Here is a 24,363-nt window from a genome sequence, read left to right as displayed (position 1 = left end):
AGAAAAACTTTGAAGTAACTCTTTACTTCCGTTTAGCAAAAATAGTAAGAGGGCAATCTTCTTATTTTCTAGCTGGAAGGGGTTTGTGTACATCAGCAACTTTCAAACCCATTTTATTTGGAGAAAATGCGCTATCTGGATGTCTTTTAGAAGTTGGGACCAGTGAAAACTGTACTCAGCTCAGGTGAGTGTATCATTGGCCAATTTTCCTGCGTTTTGAGTGGTTTGCTTAAAACGAATTCACCGCACGAACAGTAAAGACAACGTGACTGTGAAAAATTACAGTACGAATAAAAAGCTTTTGGAAAATTGGTCGTGGACAGCGAATAAGTACAGCCTATTCACAATTGGTTCAAATATTGATAGAGGGGGAGATCGAGTTCTTCCCTGGGACCGAAGCCCTTTCATCCATATTTATGCAGTTGCTCTGCTCAAGTCTGTTCATCGTTGGAACCCAATACTCCTAGAAGTACAAAAAGGGCAGGAGGCAAATATAATTGGGGTGGTTAACATTCAAAGAATACTTGTTACGTGGTGTATAAAGAACCTTGCACTTGTCTGGGTGGCATTTGGAAAGTGTGTTAATGGATATGCAAATGCATTCTTTTTTTTTTTAATTGAGGTGAATATAATACAATTAATATTTTATAGTAAATAATTCAGTGACATTTGGTGCGTTTATGATGTTGTGTAATCACCACCCCTATTTAGTTCCCGGACATTTTCATCTCTGCAAAAGGAAGTCCGTGCCCACTAACCGTCGTTCCCCCTCCCCCTTCCTCCAGCCACCGGCAACCACCAATCTCTAGGGAGTTACCTCTTCTGGACATTTCATATCAATGGAATTGTACGATAGGTGACTTTTTGTGTCGGGCTTCTTTCACTCAGTAGTTTTGAGGCTCATTCATGTTGTAGCAGGTGTCAGTGCTGGGCTCCCTTCTGTGGCTGAGTCATACTCCATTGTACGGCTGCACTACATTTGTTTATCTGTTCATCTGTGAATGGACATTTGAGTTCTTTCTACCTTCTGGCTGTTGTGAATAGTGCTATGAACGTTCACATACCCATTTTTGTTTGACTCCCTGGTTTCAGTTATTTTGGGCATGTAGCCAGGAGTGGAATTGCTGGGTCACAGAGTAATTCTATGCTTAAATTTTTTGAGGAACCACTGCATTATTTTCAGTGGCTGTGCCATTTTATATTTCTACCAGCAATGTAAGAGGGTTCCAATTTGTCCACATCCTCCCAACACTTACTATTTTCTGTTTTTTAAATAATTTTTTTAATGTTTATTTTTGAGAGAGAGAGAGAGAGAGGAGAGAACAAGCGTGCGCGCATGAGTGTGGGAGGGGCAGATAGAGAGGGAGACGCAGAATCCGAAGCAGGCTCCAGGCTCCTAGCTGTCAGTATAGAGCCCGACGCGGGGCTCAAACTCAAAAACTTCGAGATCATGACCTGAGCTGAAGTTGGACGCTTAACCTACGAGCCACCCAGGTGCTCCCCGATTTTCTGTTTTTTTGATAGGTGTCATCTCAGTAGGTGTGAAGAAATATCTCATTGTGGGTTTAACATTTTTTTTTAATGTTTATTTATTTTTGAGAGAGAGAGAGAGAGTACTAGCGCACGTGCAGGGGAGGGGCAGAGAGAGAGGGAGACAGAGGGTCTGAAATGGGCTCTGCATTGACAGCACAGAGCCCGATGGAGGCCTCAAACTCACGAACAATGAGATCATGACCTGAACCAAAGTCTGATGCTTAACTGACTGAGCCAGCCAGGTGCCCCTCATTGTGGTTTTTATTGCATGTATCCTTATACCCATTTTGTCTGTAACACATCCCAAGTAGTGTAGTTCTTTGGGAACTACATGGGAAAAGATGGGGGAGGCCCTAGACAGGAAGTAGACTACAGGTATCACTTACCAGCAGAGGCTCTTGATTGTGGGATAGAAGGCTCTCTCCTGCAGTTTATAAGGTTTTTACCTGTCAATGACATTGCCAGAAAGGAAGGATGCTAAGTTCCAATTCTTTTTTTTAAAGAAGCTGTTTTATTTTATTTTACTTTATTTTATTTTATTTTATTTTATTTTATTTTATTTTATTTATTTTACTTTGTTTTGTTTTGTTTTATTTTATGTATGTATGTATGTATGTATTTATTTTTTGAGAGAGAGAGGGCACAAGTGAGCAAGGGACAGAGAGAGGGAGAGAGAGAGAAGCGGGGCTCACCTGTCATGGGGCTCATGTTCACCCAAAATGGGGCTCGAGCTCACCTGAAGCAAGACTCGAACTCATGCACCTGAGACCATGACCTGAGCCAAAGTCAGTTGCTTAACCAACAGCCACCCAGGCGTCCTCTAATTCTTAATCTTCACTTAATCTTGTGGCTCAAAAATCTAGCTAGATACTTAAAAGATTCTTTTTGCTGTCGGATCACTATGGCCCATAAATTTATCCTGGTAACTTGATATGTGATCTACCCACCTCCCAACTTTTGTGACCACCCAATGGAGTCTATAAACTACATGATACCAACATAAGTTACTAACATTTGAAGTCCAAAGTGAAAGATTGCTTCTGTATGTCCTCCCCAAGTGGCTTAGGTCCACCAAAGAGAACAAAGACACGAGGTGCCTGGGTGGCTCAGTCAGTTAAGCGTCTGGCTTCGGCTCGGGTCATGAGCTTGCAGTTCATGAGTTCGAGCCCAGAGTCCGGCTCTGTGCTGACAGCTCAGAGCCTGGAGCCTACTTCAGATTCTGTGTCTCCCTCTCTCTCTGTCTCTTTCCTGCTTGCTCTCTTGTCTCTCTCAAAAATAAACAAACATTAAAAAAAAAAAGAGAGAGAGAGAACAAAGACACCCAGCCAGCTTTTAATGCCAGTCCCTCTGGCAGCTTTTGATTTAGGCACCCAGCAAGCACAACCTAGATACTCCCTGGAAAGGACTTCAGGATGAGACCCACCGGTCATGTGCTGAGAAATGTCTTACTCTTTTGCAGGGAGAATGCTGTTGAACTACTTGATTCATTAATACAAGCAACTCATGTTGCAATGAGAGGCAACTCCAATTACAACGATCCTAGCGATGGCTGGGTCGAAATAATACGTAAGTCAAAGCTGCATAGATGTGCAGCATGTAACTTGTTGCTATGACTACATAGTGCTAGCCCTGCGTGTGTGGGAGCCCCACACGGCGGCTCTTCCTTTGCTGTGGCTCAAATGACGTTTGTTTTTAGAGGTTAATTCTCCAGCCAGCAGGCTCTTCACATCTTTTACCTCTTATTAACGATGCCCCCCCCTTTTTTTTTAAAGTTTATTTATTTTGAGAGAGAGAGAGCGAGAGAGCGCAAGTGAGCATGTGTGCTGGTGGGGGAGGGGCAGAGAGAGAGGAAGAGAGAATCCCAAGCAGGCTTTGTGTTCAATGCAGAGCCTGACATGGGGCTCGAACCCACGAACTGTGAGATCATGACTTGAACTGAAATCAAGAGTCAGACGCCCAACGAACTGAGCCACCCAGGCGCCCCACCATTTTTGTTTAAGAGAAAAGCCACATGAAGTTCAAACTGCCCAGTTGTTTTATGAGCTAAGTCTTTGTAAAGTCTAAATGAGTGTTGAAGCTTTTCAGTGCGTTTCAGTTTGCATTGCTGTTTTTGACCGCCAGGGATGTAGGCAGATGAGAACGGACTTTTTAATTTATCAACGCAATGTTGTTAACCTAAAAGAAAATAAGGTGATTGAGAACGTGATGCTGAGTGAAAGAAGCCAGACACAAATGAACACGAACTGTCTGATGCCACGTGTATGAAATGCCCAGAATGGGCAGATCTGTAGAGACAGAAAACACACTGGTGGTCGCCAGGGGCGGGGGCGGTTGGGAGGAAATGAGGAGTGACTGCTAATGGGCACAAGGTTTCTTTTGGGGGCATTACAAATGGAATTTGGCGATGGCTGTACAACTCTGTGCGTGTACTGAAAACCACTGAATTGTACACTTCAAATGGGCGAGTTGCGTGGCATATGAATTGTGTCCCAACAGAGCCGTTAGAAAAGAAAGAAGTTAATGTGCAGCAGGTCAGGAGAGCAGGAACCACCCAGGCCGGGTAGGAAGACTCGGGCCGGGGCGTCTGCAGCGAAGGGCTAGCAGGGGATCGATCGGCCAAGGAGGTGAGGTGTGTGGCACGGGCAGCAGTGGTGAGCCACGCTAGCTTGCCACGGCACACCCGAGTTCAGCTGTGAATCCAATACGTGTGTCTGGCCACTGAGCTCCAGCTCGCTCTGCTTGTCAGTGCAGAAGCTCGAGGCCACGGTTTGTGGTGGCAGAACTGGAACCAAAAGCCGGGGTTCCAGCCTCTTTGCTGTCTCCGCAGCCGGCAAGTCTTTCTGACGTCGTGGGGGGTCTTAAGTGTGTAAATATGCTGAACAGAAAGAAAGCTTCTTCTGTTGCTCTCATTAACGGGTTGCCTTTTGGGGCCAGAGAGAGCTAACCGGCTCTGCAGTACCCGCTTTCCTAAGTCCCCTCCTGTCGCTGCGGGTGTGGCTGCGCCCCTCCCCTCTGCCTGGCCGGTGTAAGCAGCTCTCTGCGTCCTGCACGCCTTACCTTACCACCTTTGGTCGCTTCGGCTCAGCGGGCTGGAATTCGCACAAAGAACCATCCAGACACTTGCCTGTGCTCTTCTCACCCCTTGTGATTCGGTCTGGATCATTATGATCCCTGACCCCCTCCCCTCTGTGGGCGGTGAGGGATCACGTCATGTCTGTGGGCTCGACGTGCCCATATCACTCTCTGACTTTGGGAGGGGTCCCGGGGGCCATGGGGCCATGCCCCATGCTCCAGCCACTAGACCCCGGGTTGGATCCTCATTTGGAAACAGAATCTTGTCAACTCCTGGGCTTTGCCACCTAGGCCGGCTGGATGGGCTGTGGACTCCCCGAGGGATGGAGGGAGGGGGTCAGGAAAGCACCTGAGAAGCGGAACGTGTGGCAGGTTTCAAGACGGAGAACCCAAGGTGGTTAGGTAAGAAAGCGGAGGTGATGGCATTTTGTTGCCTTCAAGGTGGAAGCAGTTAGCTTCTCTGTCACATGTAAGCCCAAATCAACCCTGGTCCTGGTTGATAAGCAGAAGAGAAGTGACGTTGAATGCGCGCATCGAGGAGGAGGAAATTGGATGTCATAAAAACACGGTGTCACCACCCGCCACCCCTCCTGTAATCCACCTCGCCGCTTTTCCCCTGAGGGCTGGTTTTCAAGATGAATGAAAGCGAATTTCCTCTTTAGTTCTATTCTCTTCCATGTGTGTTACTCTATGGCAACACATTAGGAAATTGCTTCCGAACTACTTAATCCCTACTAACTAAAGTTGTTAGCTGCATTTCAAATGTCGTACACAGCTTTTATGAGAGCAGTGACAGCATGCCCTTTGTCTTGTGGCATTTTACTGCAATTGTGTGGTATTTCTGCTAAAACTCTGGGGGAGCTTGGAGCTTGGGAACTGAATCAGGATTTATGGCTTTATTATGTGGGTCAAGGATTTTATTATTAAGTTGAGTTTTTTCACTAAAAAATTATTTATTGGAGAGAGAGAGACAGACAGAGAAAGAGGGAAAGAGAGAATCTCAAGCAAGCTCTGCACTGTCGGCACAGGGCCCGACATTGCGGCTCAATCTCACAAACTGTGAGATCGTGACCTTGAGCCGAAATCAAGAGTCAGACATCTAACCAACTGAGCCACCCAGGCGCCCCCCTGGGTCCGAGACTTTAAGGTTCCAGTGACTGACTTTACAAGGAAAAGTTTTGAACTCAATGGATAACACAGTTATTAGAGGTGAAAGATGCAGTAATGTGATTGCTATCTAATAACGTTTCCTGTTTTCTCCCCCTGCATCATGACATTGTAGGAAAACTGTTACTAAATTATTCTTTCCCAAATGCACCGCTTGACATCTCTGTAGGCGCAGATGCCCCCGACACAGACACGGGGGCAGACCCATCGGTTAGTGTGAATGGCATCTGCACGGATATTCCTGCCCGGCTCAACGTCCGCATCCTCAGCTCAGATGCTGGTGCAGTGGAAGGGATTACTCAGCAGGAGATACTTGGCATAGAGACAAGGTTTGATTGCATCTTGGATAAGTGTCGTTTGGAGAGAGTCAGTAAAGTTGAGAGTGCTCCGAAGAATAGAGAAATGCCAATTTACAGTCCGATCGTGTATTTACAAATTGCAAATATTAGCCACGGGAGTATACGTATAAATGGAATATGTATCCACTGTGTGCGTAATGGTAACTTGTTCTCACAAGTATTTGTGAAGCTGTGTGTGAGGGATTCTGCGGGGTCTCTTGGGGGGACAGAGATGAGCAAGGGGTGCTTTGTGCTGAGCACGGTTGAAATCCGTGAAAGTAATAATCCACGGGGGTACATGATGGGGAGGGCGTCTCCCAAAGGGGAGTTGGGTGCGGGTGCCGGAACAAGAGCAAAGGGGGGATGCTGGATAGGCAGCAATGGTGGACGTTAACCACCAGACACACCCAGTAGTGCTCTGCTAAGAATGACACGGTGCGTGTGCACGTGACACGTGACACGTGACATGTATAAAGGCGCCTTTGTACTGCGCCTTGCACTTGGAAAATCCTCCCAAATGGTTAGCTGTTGTTCTTATTCTCATATTGTTTATTACTGTAGCTGGGTGATCGGCCTATGAGGTGCTCCTCTCTCTCTGTGCTATTAGAAATTTTACATCATCCAAAGAGGGGGACAAATTACTAGAATTTGAACGTTTTTAAAGAGAATCCCAATTTATATTGTTGTTGTCAGTTACCTGATGCTCTTAACAGATTAGAAACGATTGGTGGATGTGTTACCTGCAAATCTTTTCCTCCCAGGCTCTCCTTAGTGAACTGGCAGTTCCAGTGTGGGCTTACTTGTGAAGATAAGGCCGACCTTTTCCCTGTCAGTGCGTCCGTCCAGTTTATTAAGATACCTGCACAGTTACCCCGTCCACCAACAAGGTAAACCGGTTGGCAACCTAAGTTGATGTTATTAGGAAGCAGAAAAATATATACTGGAAAATAAGTTTATTTCTTTCATCAGGTTTTGATGCGTCTCATCAAAAGCGTGCTTTGTTGTACCTACTGTAATCTTCTAAAATGTTTTGTAGATTCCAGATCAATTTTACAGAGTATGACTGTAACAGAAATGAAGTGTGTTGGCCACAACTTCTATATCCTGTGACCCGGTATTATCAAGGTAGGGTAAAGCAGATTTCTGGAATGGTTATCATTATGTAATATGGGGGAGGGGAAGAGAGAGAGGGAGAGAGAGAGAGAATCCTGAGCAGGCTCTACGCTGTCGGTGCGGAGAGCCCGATTCGGGGCTTGACCTCATGAACTGTGAGATCACGACCTGAGCTGAAATCAAGGGGCAGACGCTTAACCAACTGGGCCACCCAGGTGCCCCCATAATATTAAAAAAAAATGTGTCACAGAAAACTTAAAACACATAGAAAAAAGTTTAAAAAAAATTACCAGTAAGGTTACCACTCAGAAATTATCACTATTATTGTTTTGGTTTACTTCTCCCTAAATAATTGCCAAAAAAGTTAAGAAGTAAGAATTTTGCTTCATTTCATTCATTTTTTTTTGCAGGGGAGCCTTATTCTCAGTGCATGGCCAAGGGCTTACTATTGGTATCGTTTTTCATGTTAGCTGTGTTCCTCAGTAGCCCCTGGGCCAGAACATGCCAAGTGTGAAATTTCAACTACCATCTGACTTCTTGCAGACCACAGACTTCAGTGATTTGTTGTACTTCTGTGTACCTCTCTGTAAAATTATAATAAATGCGGTGCTTTATTTTTGTAGCAAATTTTTCTTAAGTGCACTGCGAATTTAATCCACACATGTAACTATCCAGATGTGCAGAGCAATGCAGGAGAGGCGTGCATTCTCACCGCCGGACCAGGCTGAGCAAAATGCATGAGAGGGTCAGCTGGGTAAATAAATATTAGAAGGTTTAGTGTATCACAGGTTTCTAAAGTCAGAGGAATTTTGGTCCAAATAGATTAGTCTTACCTTAGAAAGTTAGTATTTTCTCTAAATTTTTATTTCTGTTGAATTGATTAATTTCCTCTATTCTAAAGAAAGAATTAAAAATCCATAAAGCCTTAAAATGTATATATTATAAAATCTATTATTTTGTGTAAAGACACAAAGTAAATTGATGAGGGAGGGGCTGAGGGAAGGAAAGTAATATCGAGAGGAGGGTAAAACAAAATCAGGAGTAAAGGTAAACCTGTGAAAATACACACCAAAGACCTTGCATATAGCTAAGGTAGACCCCTTATTTAGTCTTTAGTTTACAAAAAACCAAGTATGATTAGCTACAGGAATCATAGGTGCATGGATTTAAAATAAGCTGGTTTTCAATGAAGGACAGTTTTTCCTAGTTGAGCCTTGACAGAAATTCCTCCTGTGGCTCCTTCCAGGGGGACAAATGGCATGAAGCAGGGGTCACTGGGGGAAATGGATGTCTTCAACCACAGCCCTATCGTGGCCACACAGCAAATCTCAGGAGTTTTCTTTGTGGGCCAGATAAATGTAGTCATGTTTCGTACGGACTTTGTATACTGTCCGTAAACCTAATTTTGAAAAGTGATCGTCTTCCCTTTCACACGCTGATCGAATTCCTCGTGCCTCCCGACTTCCCAGACACGTCGAATGTGTTGTTGCATTTTCCAATATAAACCTGTGAATCTAGTTCTATTTTCTACTAATTCATATTAAACATGTAACTAATGACATAAAAAAGTTTCTCCCCCAACACCACTCACTATTTATATTTCATTGAGAAATACTGGATTCCCTTCTGCTGCTCTTTTTCTTTGATTTGGATCTCTGTGGTTGAAGTGATTACATCCTATAGAAGGTGTAAAAAAAAATTGTCTTTCGTCAAATAAAAGGAAATGCCCACTGATCAATTAATTGTAGTGATTCAGAAAGTCTTTCTCCGGCAGTTAGTGAATTAGCTCTGGAAAATTAATGACAAATTTCCAAATGACAGATACTCGAGCCTGATTTTGTGGGCTTTGTTAGGGTGACTTTTGTAGTTAAGAGGGGAAAAGCACACTTTGGCAGAAAAATGGCATCTGAGGGACCTACTATGTGTTTTTAACTTTTACGTTTATACATTCACGTATGCAGTTGAGAAATACTTATTGAGTGGCTACTACATGCTGGACGCTGGAGATACCAAGGCAATGTCCCTTGTCTGGTGGAGCTCACATTCTAGTGGGGGAAAACTGGCAGTAAATACAGACAAGACAATTGCAGACCGTGGTCGGTGTGATGAAGAAAATAAAACAGGATGGGGTGGAGTGGGGTGGGAGATTACCTTAACTAGGCGTCGGGCACAGTCTCAGAAGCTGGAACATTTGAGCTTAGACCCGGAGGAGCCAGCTTTGAGAGGGTGTAGGAGAGGGATGTTCTAGGAAGAGGGAGGAATCAGCAAGCTCAAGCGCACCTACCTGGGATGATAGCGGAAGGCAGGGGCGGCGGAGCAAAGGGAGACCAGGGCTAGGCGATGGAGATGAGCGCTTGAGGGAATAGAGGGGTCAGATCCTGTGGGATCCTGCCGGCCATGCTAAGAAATTTGGATTTTATTTGGAAAGCAGTGGCAAAAGCCAGAGAATTTAAACTGGGCCGCACCAGATTTTCGTCCTGTGTCAGAGATCACTGTAGCTGCCGTGGGGAGGATCCGCAGAACCGGTGCGGGGGTGGGGAGGCGACAGTGCCGGCGTCCGACCCCGCTTTCTGATCTGCACGGGGGGCGGGACCCGAGAGAACGGCCCCGCTGCAGGAGCCAGCCGCGAACCCAGCAGGAGCCAGCCGCGAACCCACGATGCGGCGTAGTTCCGCTGGTATGAAATGTCCCGAGAGGGCAGATCTGAGATTAGGCTTTCGCGATTGCCGGGAGCTGGGGAGGGAAGGAGTGGGAACTGACTGCGCGGAGCAGGTGGAATCCTTTTCGGGTTGATGGAAATGTTCTAAAAGTGGATCGTGATGACGGCTGCACAACCACTCTGTAACCTTACTAAAAACCACAGAATTGGATACTTCAAAAGGGTGAGCTTTACGGCACAAACTCAATGAAACTCATTTTCAAAAGCTCTAAAGAGCTGAGCGAAGGGCCGTTTTCTGCCGGGAGCCTCCGCAGGCGTCCGTCGGCCGCAGGATTTGTGCGGGTTGGCCCAGCCGCGGTCGCCGGCGGCCGTAACTCCGGGCGTCCATTGGTCGGCCGGCGGGGGGCGGGCGCACGCGGGAGGGCGGAACCGGAACCGGCTGTAGCCGGGGGGCGGGGCCTCGCGCGCGCTGTGGCGGCGGCGGCTGGAGCGGGGCCGCGGTGGCAGGACCGGGGGCGGCAGCTGCAGCTCGGAGCCCCATGGTGCGCGGCGGCGGCCAGGCCGCAGGAGGAACCCGAGGCCCCGGTCGCCCCGGCTGACCGCACGGACCCGAGCGGCCCGGAGCCGCCGCCGCCCGTCGGGCCCCGCCGGGGCGCGGGCTGGCCAGCCATGGGGTCCCTGTTCCGGAGCGAGACCATGTGCCTGGCGCAGCTCTTCCTGCAGTCCGGCACGGCCTACGAGTGCCTCAGCGCCCTGGGCGAGAAGGGCCTGGTCCAGTTCCGAGACGTGAGTGTCGCCCGGGAGACGCGGGCCGCACCTGCCCGCCCGGCTCCGCATCCCGCCTTTCTTTCGCTCAGGCCTCCCTTCCGCGGGCTCCTGGGCAGGGGCGCGTCGCTATCTCCGTTTCGCGGGCGGGGAAGCTGGGGCCCGGCTGACCGGCCCGAGCTTCCGCAGAGCGGAGCCCGATCCCAGGGTCCGGGCGTCTGGTCCGCGGCGGCTTTGGCCGGGTTGGTTAGGAACGCTGTGTGTAGGCTTCATCCACTTCGGGTAGTGCCATCAGATGCTCCGGAGCGCCGACTCCGTGCCAGGCACAGCGCTAGACGGGAGGGCAAAATCTGTGAGGCCTTTTGGAGTCCTTCTGGAACTTACGGGGGTGGCGGGGACAAATATTAAGCAAATACGTGAACAAAATGTTTGCTGTGAAGGTAACTACAGTCGGGTGGTCAAGGAAGGCCTCTTTGAGGAGGTGACGTTTAAGCCAGGATGAAGTCTGAATGGGAAAGAGCTGGTCCTGGAAGATCTGGGGGAACAGGGTCCCAGACGGAGGGAACCGAAGGAGCCCAGACCCCGGATTGGGAATGAGCTTGGTGTGAGCACGTGGAGGGGAGGGGGTTTCTGTCGGTTTTGTTCACTGGTGTATGATGTGCGTAGGGCTGCCTGATAAGGAGTGGGAGTTGTCTTCCCAGCAGGTAGGGATAGACACTTGTTTATGTACGTTTACTTGTTTATTATTTGTTTACACCATGGATTGTCAGCCCCCAGGGCCAGGGGCCTCTTCTGACTTGTTCACTCCTGATTCCCCAAGACTTAGCACAGCCCCTGCCATTTGTGGGCATTAATAGGCATTTGTTGAATGAAGGAACAAGCCTTTATTGAGCGTTTGCTCTGTTCCAGATAGTGGTTTTCGTGCTAGCAACTCAGTGGTGAGCAAGGTGGACAAGGTCCTTGTGTTCTTGTTGCGCGTAGCCTCGGAGGAGACAGATAAACACACTCTGTGGACAGGGATTGTGAAAAGAACAAGGCGTGGAAGGGGAGTATTAAGCAGGATCTAATACTTAGCGATTGAACTGGAAGTCCTTTCAGGGGAACATTTTATTTCCCGGGCCACAACTTTCGTCTTCTGGTTGTTTCCCTTCATCTCTCTGAGGGGCCCTTCATTTCAAAAGGGAACACCCCTACCCGAGATCTGATATCAGTGACCCTTGGGTCGGCTCCAGAGGAATTACAAGGTCAGGAAGAAAGTCTTGAATGACAGCCGAGGCTGCAGGGAAGGCCCAGATCTCTTCCTGTTTCCTGGAGCCACTTGGGCTTCAGTTCATGGTACCCACTTACCTGGTAGGGGCTGTGATCAGCTGTGAGTAGCACCGGAAGGATTCAGGAAACAGGAGCGAAACTGGCTCCCTTCTGTATAACTGGTAGATTTGTTCCTTCCGTTAGTGCTCAAGTTGAGAGAGACTGATATTATCAAGCTTAAATCTTAGAGGTTTGAACAAAGGTCCTAATTACAAAGATTCAAGTTTCACTGAGCGCCATTACATTAGGTAGTAGGGTATATTGGGATCCTTATCTGAAAATCAGAGAAAAAAAAAGTGCATATGAAGAGCTCAGCTGTGTGTGTTTGGGTTGACTGTCAAACAGCATGGGTGCCTAGAGTAAAAGCTCCGTAACATCTGACACATTTCTTGCCCCTTTCCGTAATTCCTCACTGACTTTGCCTTCACTCGCTGGGATAACTAACATCAGTCTTTTCTGGCTTGCATAGGCTCTATGATTTTCCCCTTTCAGTACTCCTGAGGGCAAGGAGGCAGGCGCAGGGTTGCTGTAGTGACAGCCCATGAGAAGACTTGGAAAAGAAGGTTATTCCCCTAGCCCAGGGGTCTCAGTGAAGGGCAAGTTCATCTCCCTCTTCTGACAGTCTGCAGTCTGAGAACAATTTTCCCCGGTAGCCCTTGAGCTGCTGGAGTAGGAAGATGACTAGTGTGCGTATCAGGGAAACCTGCACCGGGTAGCCTCTGCTGGTTTTTCTGGGTTGAAGGTTGTTAGCCTCGGGGAGCCTGGGTGGCTCAGTCCGTTGAGCTTCTGACTTCGGCTCGGGTCACGATCTCACGGTTAATGAGTTTGAGCCCCACATCGGGCTCTGCGCCATCAGCGCGGAGCCTGCTTTGGATCCTCTGTCCCCTCTCTCTGCCCCCTACCCTGCTTGCTCTCTCTCAAGAATAAACATTTAAAATAAATAAGTAAATAATTACAAAAAAAAAGAAATTATAGGTTGAAGTTTAGTCTTGAAATGAGTCTACATTAAAATACACTATAGTACCCCCCGATCTGTGGAGATGCGTTCCAAGACCCCCAGTAGGTGGGTTGCTATCCGAAACCGCGGAACCGCGGATCGTACTGAACGTTGTCCATATTGTATCTCTTCCTGTGCATACGTACTGTGGCCCACTGTAATTCATAGCTCAGGCACTGTCAGAGATTGACAGCAATAGAACAATTATAAAATGTACCGTAATAACAATTATGTGAATGTTTGCGAGGATATATGTGAGTTACATCTCTTGTCAGTTTATCTTCTTGTCCTGTACTCACCCCTCTTCTTTCGATGATGTGAGACGATAAAACGTCCACGTGACAAGAGGAAGCGAGGCGAATGATGTAGGCACTGGGCCGTGATGTGGCACTGCTATTGACCTGGGGAAGTGCCAGAAGGGGGATTGTCTGCTTCGCCACCAGGGTTGACCGCGGGCGTCTGAGACCCTGGAAAGGGTAAACTGTGGACAAGGGGCGCTACTGTGCTTCCTGTCACTGGCCTAGACGTAGGGTGACGTTGCCTCCCTAAAAAGAAAACAGAAACGAGATTCTGTAAAAGAAACCGCACGGCAGAAAAAGCCAGGTGACATCTGTGAGATGGTGGGGGTGGTGTGTGTCACACCCAAATACGTTTGTATTGTTGCCGCAGAAATTGGCCTCCTCATAAAGAGTCTACTGTTTGTGGAACCACCATGTCCACGTGGAGTTCGCCAGTGTTTGATGTTGAAGAAAAAAAGCCCTGAAATGGGGCAGTGCCGTCGTTTGTAGACCGCTTGGGATGCATCGCTTCCTTTTCATTCTGGGCTCTGTGGATTGTGCCTGAGTCATGACGAACTTGAAAGCGGTTATTGAGATTAGTGTGATCCCAGAAATGAATGTGAATGTGACAAGCAGAAGTGAAATGGGAATTTTTATCTTACTTCTGGTTAATCCTTTTAAAAAAATTAGAAAAACTGAACGAGAACTGAGCGTTTGGGGTCGACTCTTCCCGGTTTGGGCAGTTTCATGGCAAGCTCTTGTCTAATTGTGGTTTCTGAGAGTGCCCAACATAAGTGATGGGGTGCAGGAAAGATAAAATTCTTGCCTTAAATGCCTTCCAACACGAGTGATCACTGTAACCTTTTTTTGTTATAAAATAATAAATGTCCATTGTGGGAAACTTAGAAAACCTAAGAATAAGATACTAACCTCTCTAATTCTATTATCTAGAAATAAACACTCCAACTTTTTCGTTAATATTGATTTAACATTATTTTTCTAATAATGTTTTAAAATGTACATATATATGTATTTTCATATAATTGGAACCACACTGAACATATCTTTAATTTTTTCCAGACACAAATCAGAACTGATTTCCTCATTACATTTTCTTTCACTATATATATATACACATATATATATATACATGTGTGTGTATTTTATTGTTTTAAGCTTTGTATTAGAAGTTAAGTAGAGGGAAGAGCATTTGGGAACAGTGAGTTCCTGTGGACCCGTAACATAAATTCATGGCCCCTCATTGCAGCCTTCCACCTCCAGACAAAATCTGTCCCTCCCCTCTCAGACCAGATTATTCAGAAGCAAATCTCGTGTGTATAATTTCTTTCATAAATATCTCCATAATTATCTCTAAAAAGTAAGGACAGTTAAAAATCATAACTACAGGGACTCCTGGGTGGCTCATTTGGTTAAGTGTCTGACTTTGGCTTAGGTCATGCTCTCACAGATTGTGAGTTCGAGCCCCATATTGGGCTCAGTGCTGACAGATCTGAGCTTGGAACCTGCTTCGGATTCTGTGTCTCCCTCTCTCTCTGCCCCTCCCCCACTCACAGTCTGTCTCTTTCTGTCTCAAAAATAAATGGTAAAAAGAATAAAACAAATCATAACCACAATATCATTATTATACTTAAATTTTTATGTAATAATTTCTATTTTTTAAATGCTTATTTTTGAGAGAAAGAGACAGAGTGTGAGTGGGGGAGGAGCAGAGAGAGAGGGAGACACAGAATCTGAAGCAGGCTCTAGGCTCTGAGCTGTCAGCACAGAGGCCAATGCGGCATTCGAACATAGGACCAGTGAGATCATGACCTAGGCCAAAGTCGGATGCTCACTGACTGAGCCACCCAGGTGCCCCTATAGTTTCTATTTTTTTTTAAGTTTTAAGTAACCGCTGCACCCAACATGGGGCTCGAACTCACGACCCCGAGGTCGAGTCATACGTTCTTCCGACTGAGCCAGCCAGGTGCCCCAATAATGATTTAATAGAATCCAATACCTCATTTAAGACATAATTAAGAAAAACTTTTTTTAATGTTTATTTAACATTTATTAATGTTGAGAGATACAGAGTGCGAGTGGGGGAGGGGCAGAGAGAGAGGGAGACACAGAATCTGAAGCAGGCTCAGGGCTCTGAGCTGTCAGCACACAGCCTGACGCGGGGCTCAAACTCACGAACTGTGAGATCATAACCTGAGCCGACATCGGACGCTTAACCGACTGAGCCACCCGGGCGCCCCTAAAACGTAAGTTTTAATAAGGGCATAATAATCAGTTATACGAACCATAATTTTTATACCCCTTTATTGATCTGTATCATAGAATTCACCCATTTCAAGTGTACATTTCATTGTTTTTTTAGGAAATTGACTTAGGCGTCCATCACCACGATCCAGCGTTAGTAGAACATTATATCCCCCAGTAAGGTTGCTTGTGCTTACATACAGTTAATCCCCAGACCTGCCTCCAGCCCCAGGCAGTCACTGATCTACTTTCCGCCTCTAGATTTGCCTTTTCGGGACATTTCATGGAAAGGGAATCGCGCCGTATGTGGCCTTTAGCGTCTTCTTGAAAGACACACTCGCATTGTTTCTGAGAGTCATCGCGGTGTTTGGTGCGTCAGTGGGGTGTTCCTCTTGATCGCCGAGCAGTGTGCTATGGTCTGTGTGTGGACCATAAGCTCTTTGACCAATTTTGTATTGTTAATAATTTTTTCTTCTATCCCTGAGGTTGACGTTCTTCTTGGTAAGTTTTGTAGGTATCCATAGGTTTTTGCTTAGGTTAATTTTCTTCATGGGATGTTTCTGGGCCAAAGGGTATTTTTCAGGCTTTTTTTGGTAACAGTTGCCAAGCCGCTTTCCAGAAAAGCTGTGTTGGTTCCCACTCCCATCCAGTTAGTGTGTGAGGATGTACTTTTCCCTAAAGCCTTGCCCATCATATTTTATTCTTAGAATCACATTTACCTGTACATTTTAGAAATTTCAGAGCAAATTTTTCATCCTTTTCTCAGCTCAACCAGAATGTAAGTTCCTTCCAAAGAAAATTTGTTGGTGAGGTGAAGAGGTGTGAAGAACTGGAACGAATATTAGGTAAGTTTTATTTTATTTTATTTTGTTATTTTGGGGGGTTAAGTTTATTTTACTAACTTAATTATTTCTATATAAGCAAGCCTTGTTCACTTTAGAAAAATTAGAAAATATAGGCCAGCAAAAAGGAAAAAAGAACTCACCATCCTGTACTTTTGACTCTTTACCTATAAAAGTAAGGATTCACATATATAACTATCAGGCTATTTTGTTGTCAGCTGTTTCTCAGGAAGTCCTGTAACATCTTTTCGTATCAATAAACAGATGGACCCCTCATCATCTTTTTTTTTTTTAAGTTTATTTATTTATTTTGAGAGAGAGAGACGTGGGAGGGGCAGAGAGAGAGGAAGAGAGAGAATCCCAAGCAGGCTCTGTATCAGCAGTGGAGAGGGACCGTGACCTGAGCCGAAACCAACAGTAGGTCACTTAACTGAGCCACCCAGGCACCCTAGACGCAGCATCATTTTTAATGGCTGCCTAGTATTTCATGAGATTAGTGTGTTATAATTTAGGTAGCCAATCCCTTGTAGTTTATCATAATTGAAGACATTGTATACATGTTACTTAAAATTATACCAAAGATCAAGGGAGGCATGAAATGACATATTGGCTTTGTTTGCAAAGGTGTTAGATCAGTGTTCCCTTGATGGTTAAGTTTCACAGCTCAGTAGCTCAAGGCTACTTGCTTTATCTGTAAAATCTTTACCATCTTAGCCTAAGATAGTCATCACTATCAATTCCAGTGTGAAGTTCTGACCGAAATGGGGGGAGGGAGAGGATGATTGCATACCACCTACTGAAGTACAAAACTTTTTTTTAGGAGGATGAAAGAGGGGTGCCTGGGTGGCTGAGTCAGTTAAGCGTCTGACGTGGGCTCAGTTCATGATCTAAGAGTTACTGAGTTCGAGTCCTGCTGCGCTGACAGCTCAGAGCCTGCAGCCTGCTTCGGATTCTGTGTCTCCCTCTCTCTGCCCCTCCCCTGCTTGCACTCTGTCTCTCTCTCAAAAATAAATAAACATTAGGAAAAAAAAAAAGAAGGATGAACAGAAAAACATGGGGATGAGTGAGCCAAGGAAGGGACAGAATATGACTTTCGAAATAACTTTTTAAAAAAATTTTATTTACATACATATATATATATATATATATATATATATATATATATATATGTATGTATGTATTTATTTATTTAGAGAGGGAGAGAGAATCCCAAGCAGGCTCTCTGCTGTTATCACAGAGCTGAACACAGGGCTCAGTCTCACAAACTGTGAGATCATGATCTGAACTAAAGTTGGATGCTTAACCAACTGAGCCACCCAGGTGCCCCTGGAATGATTCCTAATAGCTAATATTTATTGTGAATCTTTATCTTTTTGAAATTTATTTTATTTTTTTTTTATTTGAGAGAGAGGGAGGGGGAGGAGCAGAGTGAGAGAGAATGAGAGACAGAGAGAGAGACAGAGAGAGAGATTGAATCCCAAGCAGGCTCCACGCCCAGTGCAGAGCCCAATACGGGGCTTAATCCCACAACCCTCAGATCATGACCTGAGCCGAAATCAAGAGTCAGATACTCAACCAAGTGAGCCATGCAGGCACCTTAGATTTTATGATTTAATTGGAGATTTTTAAGGCCAAAACACTTTTAATGATCTGAAATCTATTCCTCGCATATTGTTTGAAGTCCTGGTTCCTTGTGTGGGTCGTGTATGATAGAGTGACGTCATGTTCCTTTCTTTGCAATATAGTGAGTCCTTGGGCAGGTCGTGGATTAGGAATGAGGTTTTTAAAGGCTGTGACAGCACATTAGGCACGTGTAGGACTTTCTATAGCTTAAACTGTTTCAAAAAGCATATAGACTTCAAAAAGGAAAACAGATTTCCCAAGTAAATTAGGTTTAATTGGTGAAACGATTTGTATCCCATTTCCGGAAACCTCTTAAGCCCCATGCTTCCTTTGCTATCCTGTTAGGGAGACATCCTCACCTTTCTGTTTCTTTCTCTCAATAAAATAACTAGTAACCCTTCTCCAAGATATTCTATCCGGTTATGACTTTACCAGGCGTTGTGACTTGCATCCTAAGGACAAGGATGCTTCATGGCATTGAAAATGTAAACTGAAGAAATTCAGTTAATTTTTCCTGGTTCACTGCGAGTTTTATGAATCTGGCTGTTGACATAAGTAGGGAAGCAGCGCGGATTGTTGTGAGTCCGAACAGCCTGGCCAGCGCGGAGCTCTCCGGAGAGCCTGGCTCTCTGCCCAGTGCCCTCAGGGCTCCGTGCGCTGCTAGAGGCTGTGCTTCTCCTGGGGGATGCTTACTTCCTCCTGACGGCACCTGCCAGGGAGTCCCGCTGCTGTCTCCGGTGGGGACGATTCTAGGTCTGTCCCTGGCTTATCCTGCACTTCCGAGTGTGTCTCATCTGCAGGTACAGAAACAGCTGCGACTCCAGAGTTCTTGAACTAGGGTCTCAGACATAAAGGAGACTTGGGGGATTTCAGGGAACGTTTGTCAGGTTATTGTCGATCTTGTCACTGCTTGCTCACCTCTGTAGGTGGTATTATTTTGTAGATCTTTGGAAGCGAGGTTGTAAAAGGCTTTTTATAAGTCAGTTGGAGTAAGCAAGACTTCTGTGCATTCAGACATTAATTTTGAGGCGACCCAGGAATGGTTGGGATGGAAAATGTTCTGACTGAAATGTCTTAGAGTGGGTTTTTGAGTCTAATTTGTTCACCTTTTATTCCCACAGCATATTTGGTACAGGAAATTAATAGAGCTGATATTCCCCTGCCTGAGGGAGAGACCAGTCCTCCTGCACCCCCTCTGAAACAAGTCCTAGAAATGCAGGTAATGTGTTTCTGAAGAAGCTGTTTTAGGTCGCTGATTGCAGACACTGCTCGTCTACTGAGTTTATATCATCCAGGGCTTGTCGGGTTTTCTTCTCAAAACCATGGAATGAAAACTAAAGAACAATGCTATGGTTAGCCCTCCAAGTTTTGTTTTTTTTTGTTTTTTGTTTTGAGAGAGAGGAGGGGCAGAAGTGAGCGAGGGGCAGAGAAAGAATCCAGGAGGGTTAGAAGGAGAGAGAGAGAGAGAGAGAGAGAGAGAGAGAGAGAGAGAGAGAGAGAGAGAGAGAGAGAGAAGTGGGGCTTGAACTCAACTGAAGCGGGATTTGAGCTCACCTGATGTAGGACTCGAATTCACGAGCTATGAGATCATGACCTGAACCGAAGTTAGATGCTTAGCAACTGAGCCACCCAAGTGCCCAGCCCTCCAAATTTTAAGTGTAATTTAGTTTTCTTGTAAAATGTAAGATGCACGCTCCCTTTCCAGCTGGTGTTGAGCTGAAGCTAATGAAAATTGGGTTGTGAAATGGGGTGCTTAGTCAGGTAATGTTTCTGAAAGTACGTTCCGGGCTTATCCGGGCTTTAGCATGCCTCTCCTGGCGTGAGTAAGGGAATCTTCAGTCCTGGACCCTTTGCCTTCTGCCAGACTCACGGACCTCCCCTCTGATGCTCAGAAGCTAGTATGAAGGTGATAGGTTATTCCAGGTCAGCAACAAACAATTCCTTGTCCCTGAGTTCAGTGTCTCAGGGATACAGCGTTCCCCCCAAGAACCCTGGCTTGTCTTGTTAGTCAGTGCCCCTGTGACTTATCCCCCGAGGTTTGTGTCGATCATCTGATAGTTCATCGTACTGGGAACTAGACTAGAGCCCCTTAGAGCTCTTCTGAAACAATCAGTATTGTGTAGCCAGGACCATTCCATGGCTGGCCGCTCTGTTTATCTGGGAGGAAGTCATTTAACATTTGTTATATGAGTGACTTGAGAGAGAATTGTACAATCAGATGAGTTGAAAGCGGTCATCTGGTTTGGCCTGTTTGATGGGTTGTTTGTGATATAATGACAATTTCGGTGATTACTGAGTTTTTATAGTTTTCGTAAAAGGTAGAGAGAGCACAAGTAATGGAGGTAGTATGTCAAGGGATTTGTTTGCATACAAGTTTTCAGTGAGTCAGTGATTTGTTCTACAGATCTCTGCCTCTGTTGTTCGAATACTTAAGTATTGTTAAAGAAAGATGCCTGCGGTGTAATTGATTATGAAAGAAGATTCGATCTCAGGGCATCCTTCAGCCCAATTAATCGTATAAGCGCAACTTATACATGTAGACTCTTTTTTTTTTAACTTTTAATTTTTTTTTTTTTTTTTTTTTACTGTTTATTTTTGAGAGAAAGAGAGAAGGAGAGTATGAGCAGGGGAGGGGCAGAGAGAGGGGGAGACACAGAGTCCGAAGCAGGCTCCAGGCTCTGAGCTGTCAGCACAGAGCCCGACGCGGGGCTCGAACTCATGAACTGCAAGATCATGACCCGAGCCGAAGTCAGATGCTTAAACGACTCAGCCACCCAGGCGCCCCTATACATGCAGCCTCGTAACTAGAGGCTGGGAATATTTATGCTCCGAAAAGGTGACCTCAGTTTTTTTCTGTGTTGCAAATAAACGGAAATGTAGACTTGAAAGAAGGAGACTGTTTGATGTGTGACAGTGGGTAAGCAGATGAAGGAAAATCCACACAAGTGGTGGGGGCTGAGATCAGGCCAGACCAGCCCAGGGTACCGTGAGTCATCACCTGCGACACCTCCATCGTGCGTGGTGTCAGCTTCTTAGGAGTTCCCTGAATCAGTACGAAACCATAAACGATGGACCTTTAAAATCTCTGCATGCTTCCGTATCCCTGTCCGACTATCGGATTCTGGCTTGTTAAGCCCTGTCCTGGCTCTAGTAAGCGTGTGAAAAAATGACGAAACTACACTTGGAACGGACCTGTCCTCTTAAGTAACTGCTCTTTTGTTTTAGGAGCAGCTGCAGAAGCTCGAGGTTGAGCTGAGAGAAGTCACCAAGAACAAGGAGAAACTGAGGAAGAACCTGCTTGAACTGATTGAGTACACTCACATGCTCAGAGTGACAAAAACCTTCGTTAAACGAAACGTGGAGGTACTGACCACACACGTGAGGAAGTGCATTTCTTTTGTAAAACTCTCTTTCCCGTGAGGTTTCTCTTTCGGCTGTTCGTTATCAAACAGGTTCATTTTGATCTTAGCTTTATTTTTCAGTCGGATTATGCGACATGAAAAAAAAAAGTGTTTCCCCGTGTTGGTTGATTTAGCGATAACGATACTTCCTATTTGTAAAATCTTTAGTTTTCAGTTGAAAAAAATCTTTTTATGTTTATGAGGGAAAAAATGGGAAAGTAGAGTTTGAGCTCTAAAATTTAGGTATTTTTTTTCTTTTTCTTCACCAAATTACTAGAAGTAAAAGAATTAAGTCTTTGTAAGAGTAGAAACAGTCTACATAATAGTCTGTCCTCAGCTGAGTAGGGAGGGGAGTCTGTTCTGTCAGGGCTGTTTCGTTTGGCGTGGTGACATCTGACTGAGCACTCTGTCTCCAAGTGAGGCGGCGACATAAATTGTAACTATATCTCTAGTGAATGACTTCAAGTAGCTTATAAAAAAAAGGGACGGGGCAATGATCGTTTTTATTTACCAGAGCTGTGTTCCACGTCTAAGTTGTCTTGGGGTGTCGGCGTCCAGATCTGGCACCCAGTTAGGATGCCCTATAAACTTGTTTGGAAACATGACTTGGGAAATAAAGTGTCACTTTTAATAAGACGCACTTGGTTTCGTATTTCTTTGTAGTTTGAACCTACTTATGAAGAATTCCCTCCCTTAGAGAATGATTCCTTATTGGACTACAGCTGTATGCAGAGGCTGGGAGCAAAACTGGGGTAGGTGACAACCACCGGGGGGGCCAAGCATCGCTGTCCTTGTCGTCAGTGGAGGGATGAGAGCTACCATTTGAAGGCCTGTGATGGAGTGAAAGAAAGTGCATGTCTGTTTAAGAAAACACTGTACTCCTGTATTTGCTGAGTCGGATTATTCAGCTGTATTGACTTTTTAGCTAAATACCATGGGGATTTCTTCTTTCAGTATGATGAGCTGTAAAGAAGGAACATTTATGTCATTCAGTGTTATATCAATAAGCCTACAATAATAGGTCAGTGACTCATCAAGTCCTATTTTGTTTGGTGGAAACATAGGGGCTAAACTGAGTTCGTTAATTAATTGATTTTTTAATTTTTTTAAAACGTTTATTTATTTTTGAGAGAAAGAGAGAGAGACACACACACAAAGAGCGTGAGTGGTGGCGGGAGGGCAGAGAGAGATGGAACACAGAATCCGAAGCAGGCTCCAGGGTCTGAGCTGTCAGCACAGAGCCCAGCGAGAGGCTCGAACTCCAGAACCGTGAGATACGACCCGAGCCAAAATCAAGAGTTGGACACTTAACCAACTGAGCCACCCAGGCGCCCCAGCTATACATTTTAAAGGATGTTTCAAAAATTTTTGACCCAGCATTTTAGATATTTTGCATTTGGAGGGCTTTCCAGATACCCTTTTCACCATTTTTCCAGAAATGAAAGTCTTCATTTCTCCTTTTAATGCAATTTGAGGATTCAATTGCTTTTCAATTGACTATAGGTTGCTTTTATTGTCTCATAGGTTTGTATCTGGCCTAATTAACCAAGGGAAAGTTGAAGCATTTGAGAAAATGCTGTGGAGGGTCTGCAAAGGGTATACCATCGTGACCTATGCAGAACTGGATGAGCCCCTCGAGGACCCTGAAACTGTGAGTCGATGTCCCGATCACCTTTTAACCATGACAGACTGGCAGCAGAGCTGGGGGCGCAGTGCACAGGGAGCCGCTTGAGAGTGGGGTGTTCACCTGATGGCTTATCATCCTCGAGTACCTTCAGGTGTAGCTCTAAAGTCTAGGACTTTCTCCTCGATGGCAGCCGGGAAATTACCGTAGACACGTTGCTACTGTCCAAGCCTCAGACCCCATTGAGGTTTCCCCCGTCGTACCACAGTCCCTTTTATGGCAGACAGTCTAGTTATGAATCACAGTTTGGATCTAATTGTCACGTCTCTTTGGTCTCCTTCATTCTGGGACAATTTCTCAGTCTTTTCTTGACTTTCACGACCTTGACATTTGAAAATGATTATAGATCAGTTGTTGTTGTTTTGTAGAATGTCTCTGCATTTGGGTTTGTCTGCTGTTTTCCCAGGATTAGATTCAGGTCGTGCGTCTTTTGCAGGAGTGATGCTATGTTCTCCTCCCTGCATCCTCGTGGGCACACGATTTAGTTTGTCCCATTGTTGGTGACGTCGCTTTGATCACTTGGCCGAGGTGGTGACTCCTCGACTTCACTGTGAAGTCACTCCTTTTCCTTATAATTAATAAATGTTTTAGGGGAAGTGCTTTGAAACTCTGTACCTATCCCATTCCTTACCAGATTTTCAGTTCTTTGTTTCCCATTTGATTCAATGAATTATACTCTTACTGTAATTATTTATTTTGATATTAAAATTCTCTAGATTTGGCCACTTGGAGCCCATTCACGCTGGCTGTTATGTCCTTTTTTTCTGTGCTGCCATCATTTTTGGAGCACTTGTGCTTTTGAGCACAACAAGCTGTCCAGATTCATTTTGTAATCCCCTCACACAGCCGTGGAATCGGCCATTTCTCTACGAGCCTGGTACTCTTTAGTGGAGAATGGTATTTAGAAGCCAAGGTGTAGTCTCTGGATATGCCCGTTGTTAATTGAGGAGTTGTGTTCCCCAGTCTGTCACTGGACAGCTCTAGGACACACACACACACACACACACACACACACACACACACACAACTTTATTTCTGGGCCTGTGCGTACATACTGAAAACTGTGAGTTCGCATCCAATTCCAATCCAACACCACAGAATTCAGTCTCAGTTCCTCCATTTCTGTTTTTGTAACATTTTCCTTGGATGGTGAGAAACTCGGCTCCTGTTGTTGTAGTATTTTTACTTATTTTCAGTCCTCTCGCCTGTAACCGACCTTCCCGTCAGTGTCTCATTTTTGCCACCCCCACACCCCCCTGTGCGGAGCCCTGAGTTCCCCATGCCAGGTGGGCCCCTGGTGTGGGTGCCCTCCTCACCCTGC

General features: G+C 45.6%; 2 protein-coding genes and 1 long non-coding RNA gene across 14 annotated transcripts in view; 2 read left to right on the top strand and 1 right to left on the bottom strand.

Annotated features, from left to right (window-relative positions):
• Nucleotides 1-7,850, top strand: part of TCTN2 (tectonic family member 2) — a 28,315-nt gene extending 20,465 nt beyond the window's left edge. For all 9 annotated transcript variants that reach the window (XM_023241320.2, XM_023241325.2, XM_023241319.2 and 6 more), the window contains 6 exons: nucleotides 73-184; nucleotides 2,993-3,099; nucleotides 5,942-6,101; nucleotides 6,872-6,997; nucleotides 7,147-7,235; nucleotides 7,634-7,850. In XM_023241320.2, the coding sequence (XP_023097088.2) occupies nucleotides 73-184; nucleotides 2,993-3,099; nucleotides 5,942-6,101; nucleotides 6,872-6,997; nucleotides 7,147-7,235; nucleotides 7,634-7,737 (698 nt within the window). In that variant the 3' untranslated portion in view covers nucleotides 7,738-7,850. The remainder of the gene's footprint in view (nucleotides 1-72; nucleotides 185-2,992; nucleotides 3,100-5,941; nucleotides 6,102-6,871; nucleotides 6,998-7,146; nucleotides 7,236-7,633) is intronic.
• LOC123381113 lies at nucleotides 184-9,919 on the bottom strand. The gene is made up of 3 exons (XR_006587636.1): nucleotides 9,508-9,919; nucleotides 1,920-1,979; nucleotides 184-463 (listed from the first exon to the last, which is right to left on the bottom strand). It is a non-coding gene; the product is annotated as an uncharacterized LOC123381113 (long non-coding RNA).
• A 108-nt stretch (nucleotides 9,920-10,027) lies between these two features.
• ATP6V0A2 (ATPase H+ transporting V0 subunit a2) overlaps nucleotides 10,028-24,363 on the top strand; it is a 44,722-nt gene continuing 30,386 nt past the window's right edge. The window contains exons 1-6 of one of the 4 annotated variants that reach the window (XM_045041191.1): nucleotides 10,028-10,105; nucleotides 16,259-16,337; nucleotides 19,079-19,176; nucleotides 21,183-21,320; nucleotides 22,022-22,110; nucleotides 22,883-23,009. In XM_045041191.1, coding sequence (XP_044897126.1) covers nucleotides 10,043-10,105; nucleotides 16,259-16,337; nucleotides 19,079-19,176; nucleotides 21,183-21,320; nucleotides 22,022-22,110; nucleotides 22,883-23,009 — 594 coding nt within the window. In that variant the 5' untranslated portion in view covers nucleotides 10,028-10,042. Of the gene's footprint in view, nucleotides 10,106-10,375; nucleotides 10,669-16,258; nucleotides 16,338-19,078; nucleotides 19,177-21,182; nucleotides 21,321-22,021; nucleotides 22,111-22,882; nucleotides 23,010-24,363 lie in introns of those variants that run through there. The other 3 variants (XM_019814450.3, XM_011287700.4, XM_003994607.6) reach the window with 3 other exon arrangements.

This window comes from Felis catus, chromosome D3 (assembly GCF_018350175.1).
Source record: "Felis catus isolate Fca126 chromosome D3, F.catus_Fca126_mat1.0, whole genome shotgun sequence".
Classification (NCBI taxonomy): Eukaryota; Metazoa; Chordata; class Mammalia; order Carnivora; family Felidae; genus Felis; species Felis catus.
This window is presented reverse-complemented; position numbering and strand designations above follow the sequence as displayed.